The sequence below is a fragment of the Leucopleurus acutus genome (assembly GCF_964270905.1).
Source record: "Leucopleurus acutus genome assembly, chromosome: 1".
NCBI lineage: Eukaryota > Metazoa > Chordata > Mammalia > Artiodactyla > Delphinidae > Leucopleurus > Leucopleurus acutus.
Window position 1 is genome coordinate 84,575,703 of NC_139142.1, and position 21,704 is coordinate 84,597,406.

Sequence of the window (21,704 nt, forward strand, 5' to 3'; positions counted from 1 at the left end):
CCCCCACTAGGTTTAGTGCCTCAGAAAGGCCCAAGGGTAGCTGGCAAGTTTGGTGCTTGCCAGGTGGTTGTGGGTAGGTGTGGTGCCCTGGAACTAAACTGCCTCTGCCAGTGAGTAGACACATGTTGGAATTCCTGGTCCACATCCCCAAGAAGCACAGAAGACTCTTGGGGACCTTCCAGGGTAATAGCTTTAACTACAACATCCCAGGGGACTTATTTTGGTCTCTGGCCACCTCAGGGCATTTCTTTCCAACCTAATTCAAACTAAAATGGTCCTTGGAGATTGGAATTTAAACAGGCCCTCTAGAAGCACTTGGAATTCTCCAGTTGGGAGAGTAAGAGAGAAGGAGAGATCCTAAAACTACTGTAATTGACTATGGGCTTCCCCTCTCTAGATACCGGCCTGGACTGGGAGCAGACCACAGTGCCACTGATACAAACACCCCTGAAGTGTTTCTGGTTCACATCGCCCTCGTAAGGCCCCCAAGACTCTCTTAGCAGAGTACACTCCAGCCTGTTTACCTGGCCATCCTGCATTCAGAAGCCCCTCTGTCTTAGCCAATGAAGACCGAGGACATCCCTGAGGAGGGCCAGTGCAGGGAGTCCAGACAGTGCCAGAGGAGACTGGACCAGGAGTGACATGCAAGACATTTTATAGCAGTGGGTGAGGGAGTGACGAGGTTACAGGGCAGTCTGAATCTTACATGGGATCATCTAGCAGAAAGATCAGGGAACTAATTTGAGGTTAGTCCAGTATGTCCCAGGGCCTGCAGACAGTGTGGGGTAACAACAGTGATGAAGAGAGTGATGGTGAATGTCTCCCATGGCCATGTCCTCTCAGAATCTCTGAGCACTTTACGTATGTTTCCCTTTCATCTCTGTGGGAGTTGTGGCTTAATAATAATAATTAGAGTACTCTGAGCGTCTGTGCTTTGCAAAACACAGCATTAAGCCATGTCTCTGCCATCTAGGCTTCGAGTCTGTTTGAACTGGCAGACATCTGATGGAGGGGAAGAGTGTGATGGAATGCATAGATCAGGGATATTATGAGTCACCTAATTGTTACCTAACATTCTTCTGGCTCTTGGAGATCAGAGTGGCCTTTGTTTCATGCCTGCCAAGGTACGAAGATCAGTGACCTCTCCTGAGTCTCATAGACCCAAGAGGCCAGTCTGGGGACCCAAGACTTTATCTTGTAAATGGAGCCTTCCTGGATTGGGAGAGTTCTTGTCCCTCTGTGGCCATGAGCTGAGTTTTAACCACTTCATTTTCTTTTCCATGGGCCTAGCAGTTTGATCACTGTTAAAAGCTGGCGATGTGTACTGGCTTTTTCCCATGTGATCAGGGGGCCTATGGCCAGATCAGGACCTGGATAAGTCAGAAGACAGGGCCATCAGGAAACAGTCAGCGTGGAAGAAGGTCCCGGCTACCTTCAACTCCTCCTTCCCAGCCCCACTCCATCCATAACATAACACTTCTCTGTCTTGCTCCAACAGGTGACCTTGGAGAAGGTGCTTGGAATAACAGTGTCTGGAGGCAGAGGACTTGCCTGTGATCCCCGATCGGGTTTAGTTGCCTACCCAGCTGGGTAAGTGTCTTGGAAGTGGTCTTATTGCATGGAAGTTTATAGCTATGCTAAACCAGTTGGAGTGGGCAGGGGTTTTCTGGTATCTTCTGGGAGATACATCCAGGTTAAGGTTTTGGTGCCATTTTTATAAATGACGTACGGGGCCACATAAAGGCTCTTTGTTGACTGTTGTCTGTGTTGCCATCCCGTCCTGCTTTTTGACCACCCACACCCACCCACGCATATAGATTCACACTTTGTATTCACGCAGCTCCCAACACCATCTTCAATATCTTTAATATCTACCTTTTAGTCATTTTTATTTTTATTTTATTTTTTAAATTAAAAAAAATATTTTATACTGGAATATAGTCGATTTACAATGTTGTGTTAGTTTCAGGTGTATAGCAAAGTGGTTTAGTTATATATATATCTATTCTTTTTCAGTTTCTTTCCCCATATAAGTTATTACAGTGTATTGAGTAGAGTTCCCTGTGCTATACAGTAGGTCCTTGTTGATTATCTATTTTATATATAGTAGTGTGCGTATGTTAATCCCAACCTCCTAATCTATCCCTCCCCCACTTTTCCCCTTTGGTAACCGTAAATTGGTTTTCTAAGTCTGTGAGTCTGTTTCTGCTTTATAAACAAGTTCATTTGTATCGTTTTTTAGGTTCCATGTATAAGTCATGTCATATGATATTTGTCTTTCTCTGTCTGACTTACTTCACTTAGTATAATAATCTTTAGGTCCATCCATGTTGCTGCAAATGGCATTACTTCATTCTTTTTAATGGCTATGTAATATTCCATTGTGTAATATATGCACACAGCTCCCAACACCATCTTCAGTATCTTTAATATCTACCTTTTAGTTGTTTTTAAAAACAGCTTTATTGAGATGTAAGTCACATACCACGCAACTCACCCATTTACTATGTACAATTCAGGGACTTCCCTGGTGGTCCATTGGTTAAGACTTTGCCTACCAATGCAAGGGGTATGGGTTTGATCCCTGGTCGGGGAGCTAGGATCCCACGTGCCTCATGGCCCAAAATCCAAAACATAAAAAAAAAAGAAGCAATATTGTAATATGTGCAGTTCAGTGGTTTTTAGTGTATCCACAGAGTTGTGCAGCCATCACTACAATCAATTTTAGAACATTTTCATCACCCCAAAAGGAAACCCCACACCCATTAAGTCACTCTCTACTTCCCCCTAAGGCTCCCAGCTTTTACGCAGCCACTAATCTATTTTCTGTCTCTATATATTTGCCTGTTCTGAACATTTTATATAAATGGAATCATATTTTTTGTGAGTGGCTTTTTTCACTTAGCATAGTGTTTTCAAGGTTCATACGTGTCGTACTGGGTATCAGTACTTCATTCCTTTTTATGGCCGGGTAACATTCCATTGTATGGATATACCACATTTTGTCTGTTAGTCAGTTGATGGGCATTCGGGTTGTTTCCACTTTTTGGCTGTTATGGATAATGCTTCTCAGAACATTTGACTACTCTTGTCACGTTGAGAGATGTCAGTGCCATGGAAGAGAGGAAGGGTTCCAGCGCTGGTGTTCTTCTTTCCCTTGCAGCCGTTTCACTCCTCTGCTCCTACTGATGAGAAACCCCCAACCATAGTTGCTTGAAGCTTCTGCAGAAGTGTTTCTTGGAGGCTTGGAGCTTTTCCTGCTTCTGGTTGTCTTTCTCTGTCTGTTCTCTCTGGTTCCCTGTTCCTTGCTGCTGGGCACAGGAAAGTGAAAATGGGAAGGCCACTGCTCTGCCTCTTTCCCCACCATCAACTTGGGAATGCCGAGTTCCCTAGTGTGATTTTCCACAGCAACTCCTGTAGTTTTTGTATCAGATATATGATTTTTTTTTAGTTTTATCATCCCTACCTTTATCAAGAACCTTTTCTGTGTCAGGCACTTTGTTAAGCACTTTACAGGAATTATTTTATTTAATACTCAGAGCAACCCTGTGAGGTTGGAACTGTTTTCATCCCATATTTTAGAGGAGGGAAACTAAGGTTCAAAGAGGGTAAGCAGTTTGCTCTAGGTCACACAGCTAGCACGTGTCTGTATTGGGACTCCAACCCAAGAAGTCTGACTGCAGAGCTCTTACTCTAAAGTGGCACGAGGTGGAGGGAGACCAGTCTTGCTGCTTATTTTTAAAAGCTGCTTTTCCCCTAAGCTGTTCACCTGCTCTTCGAATGAGAAGAGCCAATTTACGGGCAGCTCAGTCTATGCCAGGGACCCTTCTGCCCCTAGGTTCTGGGGTCTGTCTCTTCTGAGTGGCCCTTTGGCATTTGACATCTGTGGTAGGGGACTGTGGGAGCTGCACTGACTTTACCCTGAAGAGGCTGAGCTGGCCTCCTTCTCCCCCTCCAGAAGCAAGTTGATGAATGATCTCTGTTGCTGGATACCCTGTGCAGTCTGCCTCCGGGGAATTCCACTCATGTCTGCCTCGGCCCCCGGAAAGCCAGGTTCCTTCTTGTTGGAGGTGGGACTGGGGCTGGATGTGGGACGGGCGGGAAAGGCCTGGGCTGCTGCTCTGTGCGTGCTGAGTCCTGTGTCCCTGCTCTGGGGAGTGTGGAGCCCTGGTCCCTCTCTTCCCCATCCGCCCCAGACCCCAGGCCTGGCGCCTTTAAGGGTGTGTGCTTCTGTTTATGGGCATGTCCCAGCCTGGCGTTTGTGCCTTGGGGGTCATTATCTTTCCAGGTGGTGTACGGAAGTTTCCCTGCTGTCACCTCTAGTAGGTTTCCTGAGTGTGTTTGGCTTGGGCCAGCCCTGGGCAGTGCCCTGATCCACTTCCTGACCTTTTGATTCCCTAAAACTTGGAGTTCTCTCTTTGCAAATGGCCCTTTTCTGGGTGTTTTAGTTTTGCTCTGTGCTAGAGCTCCCTGATGTGCTTCTGCGGTATCTGGGGGCCACCAAAGTCAGTGTGAGCAAAGCAGGCTCTTTCCCTCCCCTCTGTCTCCCTTCTCTTCCTATCTGGTGATCCCAACCCCACCGCCCATCCCCCACTCTCTAGTTCCTACTTCGCTTGCTGCTCTAGGAGCAGTTCAGGTATCCTAGAAACAAGAAGAGAAACAAAGCTCAGAAAATTCTCCCAGAGGCGTAGAGGCAAATATCAAACCAAAACAAAGTTTTCTGAAAGGAAATGAAACAGCTCTGGGAGGGTGGGGTGGAGAAGGATGTGTGTCAGGCAGAGGTGGGTTGAAGTCTCTGGGTAGAGACCCCTCGGTTTTAGCACCTCCTGCATTTCTTCTCCAGAGCTCTCCCTTTGCTGTTGTTTTCCCACAGGAAGCCCACCCTCACCTGTCACATTTTAAGCCCCCTGCCCTAGGAGGCCAAGCTGGTCCCCAGATAGCTTTGAGGCACTCAGTTTAGTTGAACACCCATAATTGACTTGGGCCCCTTCCCTGGCTGGCTCGGTAGAGGGTTCAGGGCCTTTAGAGCCCAGCACAGCCCCTGTTGCCACTGTGGAGTCAGTGAGTTTGGAGAATGGGTTTCTCTTGACCCCTAATGCCAGGGTGCAGGGCCTGGCCTGAGTGCAGACCCCCTGTGCAGAGCAGCTACTGGCGTGAGAGGTGCCCTATGCAGCAGCCAAGAGGAGACCTCTTGGTGGTTTAAGCAGGGAGGAGGAGGGGAAACCCAGCTCTCCTGAGAAGGCCCTCCATTTACTCAGCGCATATTGGAATTTATGCTGAGATCCAGCTCCAAAGCTTTGGACTGCACGTGAAAGCACAGAGTCTCCTCCTGGACTGTGTTCTAGTGACATCTGAGCTGAAGGAGCATACAGCTCCCTTCTTCCTCTCTGTGGTAAACACTGTGGGGGGGGTTGCCAGGGAGTGTGTGGAGTGGTGGAGAGACCGGGTGGACCTAAGGGAAGAGGATGCTTGGACTTGGTGCCCTGATGGCTGTGAATCACATGCAAGGGTTACTCACAGGCACCAGTCCCCTCAGTGCCTTTTCTCCTGGTTTCCCTACAGAGCTCACACCTAAAACTGGGGCCCTGTAGTTCTTCTCCAAACAGCTTGTTCATCGATATAGTCATTCATTTGTTCGGCAGATACGTGTTGAAAATATACTTTGGACCAGGCACTGTTCTAGCCGCAGAATATATATATACAGCAGTGACTAAGACAGTGTCATTGCCTCTGTGGGGTTTAAGGAGGGGCAGGCAGACAGTAAGCATGTGAACAAATAAATGAGCAAGGTAATATCAGAGAGTGATAAGTGTTCTGAAGAAATAAACCGGGGTGATGGAAAAGGAGAGTAAGTGAATACCTGGGAGTGGGGTGGGGTGGGGCTACTTGGAGACTGGCTGGTCAGGGCTCAGTGGGAGGTAGCATTTGAGCTGGTGTCTGAGTGACAGAGGAATCTATGTGTGAAGATCTGTACTTCCAGGTGGAGGAGACCTCAACTACAAAGGTCCCAAAGAAAGGAGGAATCAATTCACTTGTTTGAGTAGCTAAACAGCAGCCGTGGTGGCTAGACCATAGTGAGTGAGAGGAAGGGGGCTCAGACACTGCTTTTGGACCTGGCTTGTGCGTCTTGCAGCTCACAGACATCCACCTGTTGTCCCAGAAGGGAATATGTTTAGAGTCCTCTGGACAGAGAGAGGTGTACTGGTAGCTCTACATCAGTGACCACATTATTCACTGGGTTATTACTGCCAAGTCTTTTCTCATGCCTTTGACGGGGGGGAGGGGTGTGTGTGTGTCTCATAGAGCATCCCAGAAACAGAGATGCCAGTGGGTCTCATGGGCTGGCCTAAGAGGGTTACTTATTTGGAAGGCATTGGGTTCCATGTGGGTCCTGAAGAGGACCACAACCAAGGATGCCCTAGGAAACGTCCTAGACTCATTATCTCTTAGGATAATTAAAGCTATAAGATTTCCCCTTTGGGAGTGAATCGGGAGGGACAGTTTGTAATTCCAACCTGGAGGAGGACCCTAATGAGTCACTAGTATCCTGCAAGTCCTATATGGATACCGTAGTTGGGGTTCCTTTTGCAACTGCTGAACCCCTGGTTAGCCCTTTCCTTGTTATTGGTGCCCCAGAGAACCCTTCAAGAAGATGGCTAGGAGCACCCTGCTGGTTACTGTGCATATTATTTTTTTCAGTTCTCACAACAATTCTGAGACTTAGATACTATTTATTATTCCTGCTTTATAGATGAGGAAACTGAGGTTCAGAGAAGTTAAGGAATATGCCCAAGATCACACAGTATGTTAGCAGACAGGTCTGCCTGACCCCAGTTTTCTTATTCTTTCTATCATCAGTGCCCTCGAGCATCAGTGAGTCCTAGAAGTCTAAGGTTGGACAGAACTGTGGACCTGCCGTGGGGCCTGCTACTCAGGAGTTTCCTTGGGAGTTAGGGCTTTGAGATCTGGTAGCTAATGACTTAAAGATTTATTCACAAATATTTATTGAGTGCCAATTTTCTAGGCCTTTGGGATGTAACAGTAAACAAAATAAACAAACACTACTGTCACAGAGCTGGCAGTCTTAGTGATGAATATAGATCGTCTTCCCTCCCCAAAAGTAAATTATATGGAATATTATAAATTGATGTGTGCTTTGGAAAAAGTATAAGCAAGAAGCAGTGAAAGGGGATAGGGAATGTGGGGGTGTGGGGTTATAATGTTAAGTAGGGGTACAGGGTGATGTATGAGCAAGGCTTGAAGGACCTTTAGTGTGCCTCTGTGAGTCACCTTCTGACTTTTCTTGGTCTGAAAGAGGAAATTCTAAGGTGCAGGGTCCCTGCTCAGACCTTCTGTGTCCTGCTCCCTGTGTGTGTTTCTGCATTCTTTGCTCATCCCTGGGTTCATTTGTTTCTGCCTTCTGGAGGATGGAGAGTCATAGGAGGTGGATCCTGTGGGAATGCTGGGCTCTTGGTGATGGCAGCAGGCCTGGACCTGTCCAGGGACGGGGGCTATCGAGGGCTTGGCCTTTCCTGGTTCAGAGAAGTTCCTGGGCAGTGGGCCCAGCACCTGGTACGGTTGCTCCACCACATGACTCCCGGGCTGAGGCCCTGAGGGATTGAGGCCTCACTGCTTCCCTATGAGAGTGAGCAGACTCCCTGTGCCTGTACCCTGGGGTTCTGAATTACGGGACTCAGCCGGTTGGGCCAGCCCAGCCCTATCATATGGAGGATTGCAGCCAGTACTGCTGCAAGGGCACGTGCCAGTGACTGCCTGCTGTGCTGGCCAGGGTCAAGGGGTGTGGAGACCAAGGGCCAAAGATTGGTGCAAACTGCACCCCACCCTTCCCTCCCTAGCAGACTGAGAAACTTGCTCAAAGGTTAGAGAAGACTGAGGAGGCTCCCACATCAGTGCTTTTTTTTTTTTTTTTTTTGCGGTACGCGGGCCTCTCACTGTTGTGGCCTCTCCCGTTGCGGAGCACAGGCTCCGGACGCGCAGGCTCAGCGGCCATGGCTCACGGGTCCAGCCGCTCCGCGGCATGTGGGATCTTCCCGGACCGGGGCGCGAATCCGTGTCCCCTGCATTGGCAGGGGGACTCTCAACCACTAGGCCACCAGGGAAGCCCCACATCAGTGTTTTTGAGGTCTCTTCTCTTGGGAGGACCTCAGCAAGCTGGGCACAGGGGGACCTTGGAGGTCTTTGCCAAGTTCTGCCTTCACCATCTGCGTTATTATCCTCACAAGTGGAGCTGTGACCGAGGGTTGGTCTCTTTTTTCCTCTTTCTCTGTGTTGGAAGGTTTCCAAATTTGAATAATTAGAAGTAAAAATTTCAGCTTGCCCTACCTGTGTGTGTTTTCCTCCTCTGCTTAACTCTCCCATGACACACATGAGAATTTCCAGGCTACACTGGGGGGTGGGGGTTGGGAGGTGTTAGAGAAGGGAGAGGTTGCCTCATAGCTAGTCATCCTCTGTCTGCACTGTCTTTTTACACACACGTGCTGCTCTCCCTCCTTCTTCCGCCATGGAGTCCAACCTAGGGGAGACAGGAAACAGAGGATGCTATGGCCCCGCAAGACTCAGAATTTATGTGCGGTGACTTGGGGAGTGTTCTCAGCCGCCCTTGAAAGGCCACCATGCTGCTTCGGGTTTAAAGGAACCCTCATCACCTACTTTTTCTGGATTTGGAATGTGGCTGTCGGCATCTGCATCAGTTCATTTCAAGTCAGATCAGCTCTGAGCTGAAACCCTCTACTGTGGTTTATCTGGAGCTGATCCGAAAGCTAGGTAACCCAGCACCATTCAGACTGGAGGCCATCACCAGAGAGGATGAGCCTGCAGAGGACCGCCTTAGCCGGGCGGCACAGATAGCAAGAAAACGTCAGCTCTCCCGAAAACTTGGTGGGCTTTGCGTGATGGTGGCAGGCCTGGGGGTTATCATTTTTCACACACTGAATAAAATATTAAAATCTAAATATCTAGATCTATGAACTTTGAACTATAACTGCTATAATTTTCATGTGCCCTGTTATGATTTCCAAAGATTCTGTAGCCAGAATCCTTTTTCCCTCCAAGCGCCCCAGTCTTCTCTGCCTCTTCGCAGAGGCTCCTGCCCTGGTGCTCTGTGCGTTAGATCAGTGTGCTTTCTGTGTTTATCTCTCCTTTTCAGCTTCAGTTTTCTCTCCTTTCTCCCACTCCCTCCACTCTGCTTTTCTGAGAGCACAGCTTCTGGAATCCTGACTCTCTTTTGCTTTAGCTGAGGGGCCTTGAATAAGACCTCTGAACTCGTTTCTTCACATTGAAGTGGGGCTGATTGTACCAGCAGTCACAAGCTTGTGGTAAGGATTAGCTAAGACCAGACCTCTAAGGTGCTTAGCAGAGTGCCTGCTACACAGAAAGTGCTGGATAAATGGTAACTCTTATTATTGGGCCCACTGTGTGAAGAGCAGTAGACCGGTTATAAAAGGAAGTGAAGGCCTTCGTGCTTAGAGTTCGTTGAAACTCTCGCGTGGTGCTTTTTAACTTAGCCAGGAGGTGTCACTTCCATTCTCTTTCTGTGCTTCTGTGCTGCTGTCCTAGTCACTTGAGGTAGTTTCTCCCTCAGCATTTCCCCCATCCCTTCCTTGCTACCTTCCAAGCTTATCATCTCCTAAGTGGATGAAGACGTAGATATTTTCTTTCCCCAGGCTTAACCCAGCTCTCCTTCCTTGGCTGCCTTCCCAGAACTTTAAAGGAAGCCTCCTTTAGAGTTTTTACCATTACTCAGATCCTAACAGGACTCACCTCCGTTTTTCTGAAGGAAAAACCTGACACAGTCTCTGAGCACCTTGTTCCTCACTGCCAGGAGTCCCTTTTGGCTTCCTGTCCATGCTCCAGGGGGAGTAATAGTAAGATTTGCCGTTTGTTTGGCTCCCACTCTGTGTCCAAAAGAAATTATTTGATCTTCACAGAAGTCCTGAGAGCTTGATCCTAGTGGCTCCTTTTTAACAGATAATGAAATAGGCTTGTGACTTACCCAGGGTCACAAAGTTGTACATGGCAGAACAAGGACTCAAACCCTGGTCTCTGACTCAAAAGCTCACAGTGTCCCCACTGTCCCACACTGCCTCTGAGGATTTGGAGATCCTCGGTGCCACCTTCCATAGAAGACAGGTGGGGCATGCAGTAGGGAGGAGAGCTGGGCCTACGGGTACCCAAGTAGACCAAGCTAGTGGACCAAGGGAGGCATTCATCCATTCAGTAAACGGTTCTTGAACAACTGTGATGGGCCAGACTCTGCTAGGCACAGGAGACAAAACAGTGAGCAAAACCGGGCACAGTTCCCACCCTCATGGAAGACACAGTCTGGTGGAGGAGGCAATCAACAATAAATACCCTACTGTATAGCACAGGGAACTGTATTCAACATCCTGTGATAAAGCACAGTGGAGAAGAATATGAAAGAGAATGTATACATATGTATCATGAGTCATTTTACTGTACAGCAGAAATTAAACACAACACTGTAAATCAAGTACACTTCCATAAAATACATTTTAAAATTAAAAAATTGTAAAATTGCAGTTGTGGTAAATGTCACAAAAGATTGATACAACTGTGTTGTGAGAGCATATACTGAGGCCATCTGACCTGAGATCTGAAAGAGAACTATGTGTTAACTAGTTGGAAAAGGGAGAGAAGAATGCTCTAGACAAGGGAAGGCGCTCTAGCAAAGGCCTGGAGTCAGAGGAGCACAGCAAGCTAAAGGGAGTGAAAGGATGTGGTTGGAGCATGGTGCAGGGTGAGGCTGGAGGGTGGGCAGGGGCCACACCACCCAGGGCCTTCATGGTACTTAAGGGGTTGGGTCTTAGAAGCTCCCCAGGGTTGTTCAGCAAGGGGTGACACAGATCAGAGTTGCGCGTGTTTGATGTAAAGAGGCCTGGACGCTGGAAGAGCTACGAGTCCTGGCTCTGCTCTTTATAGGAGCCTAGGTTTCCTCACCTCAAAATTTTGGAGGGTTGGACCAGGTGATCTTTAAAGTCACCTAGCATAGTGCGTTTGATTCCTTCCATCCTTCCTTCCGACTCTAAGGTTTTATGAATCTTACCTGTTTTGGAGGAAGTAGGCCCCCTGTATCCTGGACTGCCCCTCACAGAAGCTGGACAAGTGTGCTTGTGTGTGTGTGTTTTGGGATGGGGGAGGGAGAGTGATGGGGCGCAGAGTTTCCAAAGCCATCTGATTTGGGTCATATTTTTAAAAACCCTCCTGACGTGGCATTCTAGAAGGGAAGTGGGAGACTGGAAGTTGGTATAAAGAGAGAAGGAGAAAGGAAACAAAGATTAGGAGAAGGAGAGAGAAGAAGAAAGAAAACAGTGAGGAGGGATTTGGGGGAGGGGACTAGAGGAAAAGATGATGTGACTCAGGGATTCCAAGGCTGTCCATCAGCCTGGTAGTTCTGGGCAGAGCTGGTGTCCCTCCGAGATCCCAGTGTCCCCAGTGATTACCTGTGGCGTTTGCATATGGAAGTGGTTTATTGAGCCTGAGATGCTGAGCCCTCACTAGCGGCTTGTACCTGCCTTCGTTTCAAGTTTCTGGCAGGCGGTGGGTTTCAGATGTGGGGTCTGCAGTGCCTTCCCACTAAACCAGGCTGAGTCTGGAGGACGTAGCCCTCTCATCCTTCTCTCCCCATCCCCTTACCTGGTGTAGCAGGCTCCACGTTTGCTCCTGTCAGCTAGTTACAGTTCTGATGAAGCGATGAGGCAGAAGGGCTGTGGGCCCCTGGGCATGCTGATAGCCAGGGAGCCTGAGGGAGAACACTGCTGTCCATAGCTTCCCGCTTCTTGCCCCCAAGTCCTACCACCTGGCCTCCCCACTGGAGCTGCCTCTGGAAAGTCAGTCTGAGCCTGATCCCATCCAGACTCACCTTCTGGCTGCAGAGGGTGCTCCCAGCCTTCTCCCATTGTCTTCTGGCAGTCTTGGAGGGTCCGTCTCAGGTTCCTCGGGGCCAGGGATTCTTGGGGCTGGGCTTCCCCAGGCTCTCTCTGCCCCTCCCGCTAGTCGTACCGAGCCTCCTAGCGGTTCTGGTCCCCTGCCTCCCGCCCGCTCCATCACCTGACGCGTGGGGGGGGGGGGCTGGGGGGGGTTGGCTCCTGCCAAGTACACAGGTGGGCACACACGTGAGAGGCCTCACTCCTTGGAGCTCAAATACTTGACACGTGTGGCTCCATGTCGCACTGGCTGTATGTATACCTGTGGCCTGCTTTGCCCAAATCACGTGAGTTCTTCCCTCCTGCCCCCCTTCCTGGGCTGTGCAAGGATTGTGGGAAGGCCTGGGTCCCTGCTGCCCTTTGCGGCAGAGATGGCGCTGGTGCCTAGGGACCTGGTGGGGCTAGGCTTGCAGAGAGCCCTTTCACCCTCATGAGGCTGCAGAGATGGGCCCTTATGGGTGGGAAAGGAAGTGGGAAGAGCAAATCGCCAGAAGAAAGCGGTCAGTTGCCCTCAGTGGCAAGTGGAGCCCCCTTGAGCTGGCTCACCCCAGCTCCCTGGCCTGGGGGCCTGGAGCTCCTGGGGGAGCTGTGTTTTGGTGCTGAAGTCACTTGTCTCACTCATCTCCCCAGGTGTGTGGTCGTGCTGTTCAATCCCCGGAAACACAAACAGCACCACATCCTCAACAGTTCCAGGTAAATGGGTCTGGGCCCTCAGGGGGCATCTCCTGGCGTCTGTGAGAAGGGCACTGTCTGAGGTCTCTGTGGCTCTGGGGACTGAGACTGGGCCCCAGGGCCAGCTAGGGAAATGTCACACGTGCCGTTGGTGTCTGCCGGTCTTGCCTTTTGAGGGGACTGTGAGGGAGCCGGGCTTAGGCAGGGCTGCCAGTGCCTCTTTGAGCCTGCCTCATTTCTTGCAGGAAGACCATCACTGCCCTTGCCTTCTCCCCTGATGGCAAGTACTTGGTCACAGGAGAGGTGAGTGTGGAAGGGGGGTCACAGTACTCTGAAGAGGGTGGGTGGCCTGGCCTCAGCAGAGAGCTACAGTCCTGGACCTGGTTAGGGCTGCCGCCGCTCTGGCTGCCTGAACGGATGCCAAATCCCGGTTTTGGCTGCACCTTCAACCAGTGGTGCTGAAGCCTTAGTGGGCATCAGAATCAGCTGGAGGGCTTGTTAAAGTGCACATTGCTGGGCCTGCTCCCAGAGTTTCTGATTCTATAGGTTTTGGGGGGGGACCCCAAAGTTTGCATTTCTAGCAAGTTCCCAGATCATGCTGATTCTGCTGGTTTGGGAAGCACACTTTGAAAACCACTGCCGTAAGATATTCCTTGTGCCTGGGGGCCCCCTGCTGGGCGCATGAGGGACACCTCTCCCTTCGCAGTGTCTTACAGGGAGGCATAGGCGTGGGTGGTGGTGGTTCGCAACCCTGGCTGCCCATCAGGATCCCTCTAGGAGCTTTGAACAAACACAGAGGCGCAGACCCTCACCCGGAGATACTGAACCAAATCTGGGGGTGTTTTCTCTCAGATAATCGTTGTTGTCCTGAGATATTTATCATGTTTCCTCTACACCTTTGCCCTGTGTAGCACTCTGCTTTGGGCCGGGGGCTCATTAGAGAGACTGTGCCCAGTAGCTGGAGAGGTAGGCCCCACCCTGAAAGGCTAGGGGAGGCTGTGTGCCTCTGGCCCTCACTGCCAGTTCTTGCCTCCCTGCAGAGTGGGCACATGCCTGCCGTGCGGGTTTGGGACGTGGCCGAGCATAGCCAGGTGGCGGAGCTGCAGGAGCATAAGTATGGCGTGGCTTGTGTGGCCTTCTCCCCTAGTGCCAAGTACATTGTCTCTGTGGGCTACCAACATGACATGATCGTCAACGTCTGGGCCTGGAAGGTGAGTGGGCCGGGTGGGCCAGCCTCGCAGCCTCATGGGGGTCCAAGGGCCAGTTGGGGACCTGAACCCCTTCATTCCACCCTGCTGATCTCAGTTTTATTCTCGAAAATGACCTGAAGCAGAAAAAAGCAACTGTGTAGCCAAGCGTGTTGGTAGAAAGAGGCTAGCTTTGTGCCTCCGAGGACCTCCAGAGGCAATGAATCTCTTCAACTCCTCTGGAAAAGGATTCTCCTTCCTCCCCTCTTTTTCTGACCAGTAAATCCTGGAAAGAAACATTTTTTAAAGTACAAATCCTATCTAACCCTCCTTCATCCTCTGAGCCTCTTTCATCTTAGCTCCAAGAGGCAGAACTTCGATTCTTCCTTTGGCTTTCCTTCCAGAAAAACATTGTGGTGGCCTCCAATAAGGTGTCCAGTCGGGTCACTGCGGTGTCCTTCTCTGAAGATTGTAGCTACTTTGTCACTGCTGGCAACCGGCACATCAAATTCTGGTACCTTGATGACAGTAAGACCTCAAAGGTGAGGTGCTCAGGCTGGAAGTAGCCCCCAGGGCCAGGGTCTACTCAGCCCACCCCAGGAGACTGCTCCCCTTGGGCCCCTCTGCTTTCTCAACAGCCATCCAGAAGTTCTGGATGAGCCAGATGCTGTCTGGGCCGAGGGGTAGTCTCAGAGGGCAAGGGAGCCTTGCTGCGCCTCCTCCCTCCCTCTCCCCAGGGCTTGGTTTCCAGGGCACCCCGGGGCGATGGGTGGGCGACAGTGTCGCATCTCCACAGGTGAATGCCACCGTGCCCCTGCTGGGCCGCTCCGGGCTGCTGGGGGAGCTGCGGAACAACCTGTTCACCGACGTGGCCTGTGGCCGAGGCAGGAAGGCGGACAGCACCTTCTGCATCACGTCCTCAGGGCTGCTGTGCGAGTTCAGTGACCGGAGGCTCTTGGATAAGTGGGTGGAGCTGAGAGTAAGTACCTCTGTCCCAGTGGGTGGGGTGGGTGGGGCTGCCCGCGGCTCAGCTCAGGGGAGGACTGTCCGTACAGGGGCTGGGCCCTGCATGCAAGAGGGGACCCCAGGAGGAAGAGGCTTGAGGGAGCCAGAGCTTGGTCCAGTTCCAGCCCAAGCAGATCTGTGTAACTGCCTCCTCCCTGCTCTGTCTTTCTTTCCCTGCTTTCCTCTTCTGCTCAGAACACAGACAGCTTCACAGTAAGTGGTGCTAGACTCTCCTCTCTTTCTCATGCTGTTCCTTTCTCTTTGCTGGGCTTTTCCTATTTTGTCCCCTTTGCCAAAACCTCTAGTGCCTTAGAAGGCTCCCGGACTCCCATCCCCCATCTGCACGTGGCTGTGAGCCCTCTGCCGCCAGCTGCTGGAGGGCGGGGCGTCTCTAGGTAACAGCTGAGGGGCTCCGGCCAGAGCAGCTGGGCTGCTTTCCCCTCGCCCCCTGCCTTGGCTGGTGTCTCCTCTTGGCAGGTGACTGTTGAGGAGGGGTTGAGCGGGTGGCCATGCTGACTTGAGCCCCTCTGCCTGCAGACCACCGTGGCCTACTGCATCTCTGTGAGCCAGGACTACATCTTCTGTGGCTGCGCTGATGGCACCGTGCGCCTCTTCAACCCCTCTAACCTGCACTTCCTCAGCACCCTGCCCCGGCCCCATGCCCTGGGGACAGACATAGCCAGTGTCACAGAGGCCAGGTGAGCTGTGTGGGCCCCCTGCCTCCATTTCAGAGCCTTACTCCGCACCCAGCCTTCCTTGCCCGTGTAAGATGAAGGGTGTATCGATACCCCCAAAGATTACAGGAACATCTCTGCACACACACAAATGTGGCTTTATTGGTACACGGTGCACTGTGGGGGACCGTGGAGTGTCTCAGTATGTAGGCGTTAGGAGAGGCTTAGTGTCAGATTTGGGCTTGTGTTAGATGATTTTAGGATTGGTTCCAGGGACTGAAGTTTTGCTCTGGTTGGGTGCTGTGAGGAAGTGGGGGCAGTTCTACAATTGGACCTTTAATTTTATTTGAAAGGTGGAAGGAAAGGTATGGAGCTAAAGCTGTAATTGGTAAAGAAGTTGCAGTCAGTCCTGAAAGATGGAAAACGGTGATGTTTGGTCATTTTTGTGGCTTGTACAGTGATCTTGTTTTTATCTGTCTCAGACACCACTACAGAGTGGTCTTGTTTTTGTTTCACTCCGTCATGACCACAGAGTTACCTTGTCTCACGTTGGTGTTCTGTGACCCCGTTTGTGCTCATCAGGAGAGCACCATGGCCCAGCAGCTAGTGCTGGATCAGCTCCGAGCTGAGAGCTGTCAGAGGCAGCTTTTTCCTCTCAAGCAGCTGCTTCCAAACCTGCGGGTCTGGAGAGGGCTCCCGTGCTCTGCTCCTTCCTTTGTGGGTGGGCTTCTGTTTTCATTCCCCTCGATCCCTCATTTCGTCAGCTCCTCACTCACCAGTTTGCTCTGTCCTCTTCCCTACAGTCGCCTCTTCTCTGGAGTGGCGAATGCCAGGTATCCAGACACCATTGCCTTGACCTTTGATCCTACTAATCAGTGGCTGTCTTGTGTATACAACGACCACAGCATTTACGTTTGGGACGTGAGGGACCCCAAGAAAGTGGGCAAGGTGTACTCGGCTCTGTATCATTCCTCCTGCGTCTGGAGTGTGGAGGTAGGTGGGCTGACTCGAGACTGACCCGGTTTGCCGGGACACCACTGTGAGGACAGAAAGTGGGGATCCCCAGGTAGAACGTTATGTTCCCGCTGCCTCCTCACTTCTCCAGCAACATCCCTGTGTGTCCACATACCTTCAGATGGGTCCTGAGGGTTGAGCTTGAATTTTCGTGCTTATATGTCTCAGGCTTCTTCCAATGTGTCCCCGTCCATCCTTAGCTTTGCCTTGTCCTGGGCTGGGTGATCTCGGATGAGTTACTGAACTTGACCGAGCTTCATTTCCTCCGTGGTGAAATGATGTACCTGATTCATCTAATTGTTTTAAGCATTAAGTGAAATAATGTGAGTGGGAAACATAGAAGAGTTCCTGGTACATGGGAGATGCTTGGTTAATGTACTTTCCCGCAGTGATCTGAAGAGTATCTAATAGTTACGGCTTGCTTACCATAGGACAGACAGTGGGCTAAGCCTTGGCCAGCATCAGCTCCTAATGTCATTCCCTTCCATCTCCATGGGCAGGCGAGGGACTGCTCCCTAATTGGAGTTCTGACTTTGTTCCCTCTGCCCCTTCAGGTCTACCCCGAAGTGAAGGACAGTAACCAGGCCTGCCTGCCCCCCTGTTCCTTTATCACCTGTTCTTCTGACAACACTATCCGCCTGTGGAACACAGAGAGCTCTGGGGTGCATGGCTCCACCCTGCACCGAAACATCCTCAGCAATGTGAGCCATGGGGCCCCCACTCCATGCCTAGCACCCACGTCCCTTCGCCTTCACACCGCCTTCTCGGGAACTGGGTCCCCAGACCCTGATCTTCCGGCTCTTATTTGGCCAGCCCCTGCGAGCCAAGGCTTTGTCTTGTCCAGCATTCCTCTCCCCTTGCTTCTGTACTGGGTCAGGCCTGCCTTATCCACTTCTCCTGACCTGCTCCACTAGGACCTCATTAAGATCATCTATGTGGATGGGAACACTCAGGCCCTGCTGGACACTGAGCTGCCCGGGGGAGACAAAGCTGATGGGTCCCTGATGGATCCCCGAGTGGGCATTCGCTCTGTGTGTATCAGCCCCAACGGACAGCATCTCGCTTCAGGGGACCGTGTGGGCACACTCAGGTAATGCCAGGTCTGGAATGGGTACTGCCTGCCTCTCATGGTCTGGGCTGGGGGAGTTAGTCCCCAGGGATAGAGCTTTTGAAAAGTTTGGCTCTAAAAGATTGGGGAAAAGATATTCATGTACAAGGGAAGGATAATTATAGTGAAGAAGCCCAGCAGAAACCATCCTAATCAAGTAATCAGGCTTAACATCCTCATATCAACATCACAAAGCCCATAATGGTGCACTAAGAAGGACATAGCATTTTCTTCTGTGGTATTCTTGCCAAAAATGCAGAAAACTCAGTCCTGTCATGAGAAAACGACAGACCAACTCAAATTGAGGTACGTATGACAGAGCATCAGTGCTCTTCCAAAGTGTCGAGGTTATGAAAGGTAAGCAAAGACTGAAGACTCCAGTCTTTGAACTGGAGACTGAAGAGAAATAACAACTCAGTGCAGTTTGGGCTCTGGGTAGGATCCTGGATCCAGAAAAAGGATGTGGCGAAGCTGGTGTAATTCAAATAAAGCCTTTACGTTCATAGTATTATACCAACGTAAGTTTCCTGGTTCTGGCAACCGGACTGTTGTTACGTAAGGCGTTAACGTTAGGGAAAGCTGGGTAAGGGAAATATGGAAGCCCTCTGTACTCATTGCAACTTTTCTCTAACCTGAAAGTTCAAAAATAAAAAATAATCTTTCAAAAAGGTCAGGGGAGAGGACGTAGCAGAGGAAGCAGAGTGAGTCTCTCCTCCTGCAGCCTGGCAGTGACCCCCTCCCTCCTCTCCTCATCTTTGCAGGGTGCATGAACTACAGTCCCTAAATGAGATGCTGAAGGTGGATGCCCATGACTCAGAAATTCTATGCCTGGAGTACTCTAAGCCAGACACAGGTAAAGTGGATGCCTGGTACCCAGCCCAGAATGGCACAGGGCTCCTCCAATCCTGCCAGTGCCACTTACCTCTATCCTGGCTGTTGGATGTGGGACTGAGAATCCTTTGACTCATTTGGTGTCATTGCAGGTTTAGAGGAGGACAGCTCTATCCATTCTCTGTGATTCTCTTGGCTTAGGGATATGGGGCTCAGTTCCTTTTTGCTGGACCCAGATAGGGGCCTGCTCTGGGCACTCGTGGGCTGATGGAGTTCTTCCAATCCCAGGTCTGAAGCTCCTAGCATCAGCAAGCCGGGACCGGCTGATCCATGTGTTGGATGCTGGACGGGAGTACAGCCTACAGCAGACGTTGGACGAGCACTCGTCCTCCATCACAGCTGTCAAGTTTGCAGGTAGGGGGCAAGGCAATTGAAATACATTCTTCTGCCTACTACCGATATCTCCCCTGCCCCCCCCACTGCCACCTGCGTCCTGCCTCCGTGAGAAGGGTATGCCTGTCACAGTGGCATGTGGGACAGCAGCTGGCCGGCCCGGGGCTGGATGGGAAGACAGGTGGAATATAGACTCTTAGTCCAGGGGACCCTGAGCAACCAGGTTGGCTGAGAATGGGGGGAAAGGAAGGCCTAGGTTTGGAGGGAAGCATCCTGATTTAATTGGTTGTCTCAGCCTTATAGAGTAGCTCCATAGAGGGAACATGGGGAGGGAAGCAGAGGGAAGGCTGGCCTGCTTGTGGTGAGAGCAGTGGGAATAGCTAGGCCCCCTTCCTCCATAGCCAGCGATGGGCAAGTCCGCATGATAAGCTGTGGAGCAGACAAGAGCATCTACTTCCGCACTGCACAGAAGGTGAGGTTACTGGGTGTCCCTGAATGGGGCAATGGGTTTGTGGGTGGGGCGTGGGGTCGCTACGATTCCCCTACCTGAGGTTACGAGAGGTGAAGGGCGGCAAAAGCAAGGCTCTCTGGGTCTGGCGAGGCATTTGGGCGTGGGGTCTGCCCTCATGCTCCACCCCTGCAGTCTGGAGATGGAGTACAGTTCACACGGACACACCACGTGGTACGGAAGACGACCCTCTATGACATGGATGTGGAGCCCAGCTGGAAGTACACAGCCATCGGCTGCCAGGATCGAAATATTCGGTGGGCATCCCTTTCTCAGACCATCTGACCACATTCCTTCGTGCCCGAGGGGGTCAGCTCTAGGCAGCTCAGCCCTGTGTCTATCTTTTTGTCCAGGACTTTGTGCCCCCTTGAGCCTACACAGCATGAGCACTTTGCCTCACCCAAGAGGTGGTAGCCCCTTTGGTGTTGGGGAGTGGCTTCCAGAGAGAACAGAGCTGCGGGTGAATGCTGGCTTTGCTGCCACCCAAGTGACCGTGACCTCCTCCTCATGTGAATGAGTGTGTTTCTCCACAGGATCTTTAACATCAGCAGCGGGAAGCAGAAGAAGCTGTTTAAAGGGTCTCAGGGTGAGGATGGCACTCTGATTAAGGTAAGGGCCCAGTAGGATGGGCGTTGGGCTAGAGAACGGGAGAACGGGGTGCCGGGTGGAGAGGGACTGGTGCTTCCTGTCCTCGTCCAGCTGTATGTCCCACTCCTCAGGTGCAGACAGACCCCTCAGGGATCTACATTGCTACCAGCTGTTCCGACAAGAACCTTTCCATTTTTGACTTCTCCTCAGGCGAGTGTGTGGCTACCATGTTTGGCCACTCAGGTGAGTGTAGCCCTGATACTCTCCCCCTGGAACTTTCCTCTTTCTTCCTTTAGTTTCCTGGGTCCCAGCAGAACTGTCTGTCCCTCCCCTCTAGCTAACTCCCTGTGTGTTGGGACAGACACTTGGCTGGGACTTCAGGGGGGCTCATAGGCCGTATTCTTTGTTCTTCACAGAGATTGTCACTGGCATGAAATTTAGTAACGACTGCAAGCATCTCATCTCTGTGTCAGGGGACAGGTGAGCAGAAGCCAGCTTCCCTGAGACATAGATTCTTCCTCTGTGCCACAAACACACCCTGTCCCTCCCCTCTCTTCGACTCAGTGATGTCTTGGGAAGTAGGGCTGAACAGGGATATTGGCTGGGCCTGACCTGGCACTGGAGGGTGGCTCTGGTCTCCTTGCTAGCCTGTGGAGAAAGGGGTACTAGCGGTGTCGCCACCCACAGAGACCTACCTACCTACCCCTCCCTCACCCACCTCTGTGGCCCTCCCCCAGCTGCATATTTGTGTGGCGCCTGAGCTCTGAGATGACCATCGGCATGAGGCAGCGTCTGGCCGAGCTGCGGCAGCACCAGCGGGGGGGCAAGCAGCAAGGACCGTCCTCTCCCCAAAGGGCTGCTGGGCCCAGCCGGTGAGAACAGAGTGTGGGGGATGGACAAGCGGTGGGTGGGCATCCAGACTGCTCGCTGTGGTGGCACGGCTCCTCCTCCTTGCTCTGGACCCGCCATTCAGAAACTGTATCTCCCAATACCTGTTTCTCACACGAACGCCCAGGATGTTGGCCTCTTCCCCTATTGAGTCTCCCCTCCCCCTGACCTTCCTTGTCTTGGACTCAGGCACGAGGCCCCATCGATGCTATCTCCTGGACTAGCTCTCTCATCAGACAGTGACAAGGAGGGAGAAGACGAGGGCACTGAAGAAGAAGAACTTCCAGCTCTGCCCATCCTTGCCAAGGGTACCAAGAAAGAGCCAGGTCTGTGGAAGTCTGATGTGGGCCAGACAGGCGCCAGTTGGTGCAGTGGCTAGATGTGCCCTTTCGGGGGCTGCGGGGGTGAGAGCAGTGTGAGCTGAGGAAACTGGAGCTTTGTCGTAGCCTCGTAGGGCGTGGGCTGCTGTGGGACCAGCGCTGCACGGTGGGTGGGCACGAAACTCTCTCTGACTGCCGGTCTCTGTCTAGCCTCGGTGCCCAGCGCGGCCCTGCCCCGAAGCCTGTCCCACTGGGAGATGAGTCGGGTGAGTCACCGTCGTTAAAATGTCCTTGCAAGGTTACCAGAAGTGAAGGACGGTGAAAGCAGGGCTCTCTGCACCTGGGGAGGCATTTGGGCATGGGGTCTGCCCACGTGCTCCACCCCTTGTGTCCAAGGAAGGGGAGCTCGAGCCTCTGGGCTGGTTCCAGGTGAGGGGTGACGAAGTCCAGGTATTTCCTCCCTGTGGCCTGCAAGGATTAGTCACCACTAGGGGAAGTACTCCGCTTGTTCAGCCTCCTGGGGGCCTGGGAGTAAACAAAGAACATGTTGAGG

The 21,704-nt window shown here is 51.7% G+C and overlaps 1 protein-coding gene across 5 annotated transcripts in view; it reads left to right on the top strand.

Moving 5' to 3' along the window:
* MAPKBP1 (mitogen-activated protein kinase binding protein 1) overlaps nucleotides 1-21,704 on the top strand; it is a gene marked incomplete at both ends in the record, with an annotated part of 48,954 nt that overhangs the window by 21,920 nt on the left and 5,330 nt on the right. For 3 of the 5 annotated variants that reach the window (XM_082853020.1, XM_082853018.1, XM_082853022.1), the window contains 20 exons: nucleotides 1,499-1,590; nucleotides 12,594-12,656; nucleotides 12,881-12,938; nucleotides 13,676-13,846; nucleotides 14,227-14,364; nucleotides 14,619-14,801; nucleotides 15,365-15,525; nucleotides 16,305-16,494; nucleotides 17,070-17,216; nucleotides 17,430-17,605; nucleotides 18,385-18,476; nucleotides 18,743-18,868; nucleotides 19,249-19,319; nucleotides 19,491-19,612; nucleotides 19,889-19,964; nucleotides 20,075-20,186; nucleotides 20,360-20,423; nucleotides 20,681-20,815; nucleotides 21,021-21,157; nucleotides 21,362-21,417. In XM_082853020.1, coding sequence (XP_082709146.1) covers nucleotides 1,499-1,590; nucleotides 12,594-12,656; nucleotides 12,881-12,938; nucleotides 13,676-13,846; nucleotides 14,227-14,364; nucleotides 14,619-14,801; nucleotides 15,365-15,525; nucleotides 16,305-16,494; nucleotides 17,070-17,216; nucleotides 17,430-17,605; nucleotides 18,385-18,476; nucleotides 18,743-18,868; nucleotides 19,249-19,319; nucleotides 19,491-19,612; nucleotides 19,889-19,964; nucleotides 20,075-20,186; nucleotides 20,360-20,423; nucleotides 20,681-20,815; nucleotides 21,021-21,157; nucleotides 21,362-21,417 — 2,370 coding nt within the window. Of the gene's footprint in view, nucleotides 1-1,498; nucleotides 1,591-12,593; nucleotides 12,657-12,880; nucleotides 12,939-13,675; nucleotides 13,847-14,226; nucleotides 14,365-14,618; nucleotides 14,802-15,022; nucleotides 15,041-15,364; nucleotides 15,526-16,304; nucleotides 16,495-17,069; nucleotides 17,217-17,429; nucleotides 17,606-18,384; nucleotides 18,477-18,742; nucleotides 18,869-19,248; nucleotides 19,320-19,490; nucleotides 19,613-19,888; nucleotides 19,965-20,074; nucleotides 20,187-20,359; nucleotides 20,424-20,680; nucleotides 20,816-21,020; nucleotides 21,158-21,361; nucleotides 21,418-21,704 lie in introns of all 5 variants that reach the window. The other 2 variants (XM_082853021.1, XM_082853019.1) reach the window with 1 other exon arrangement.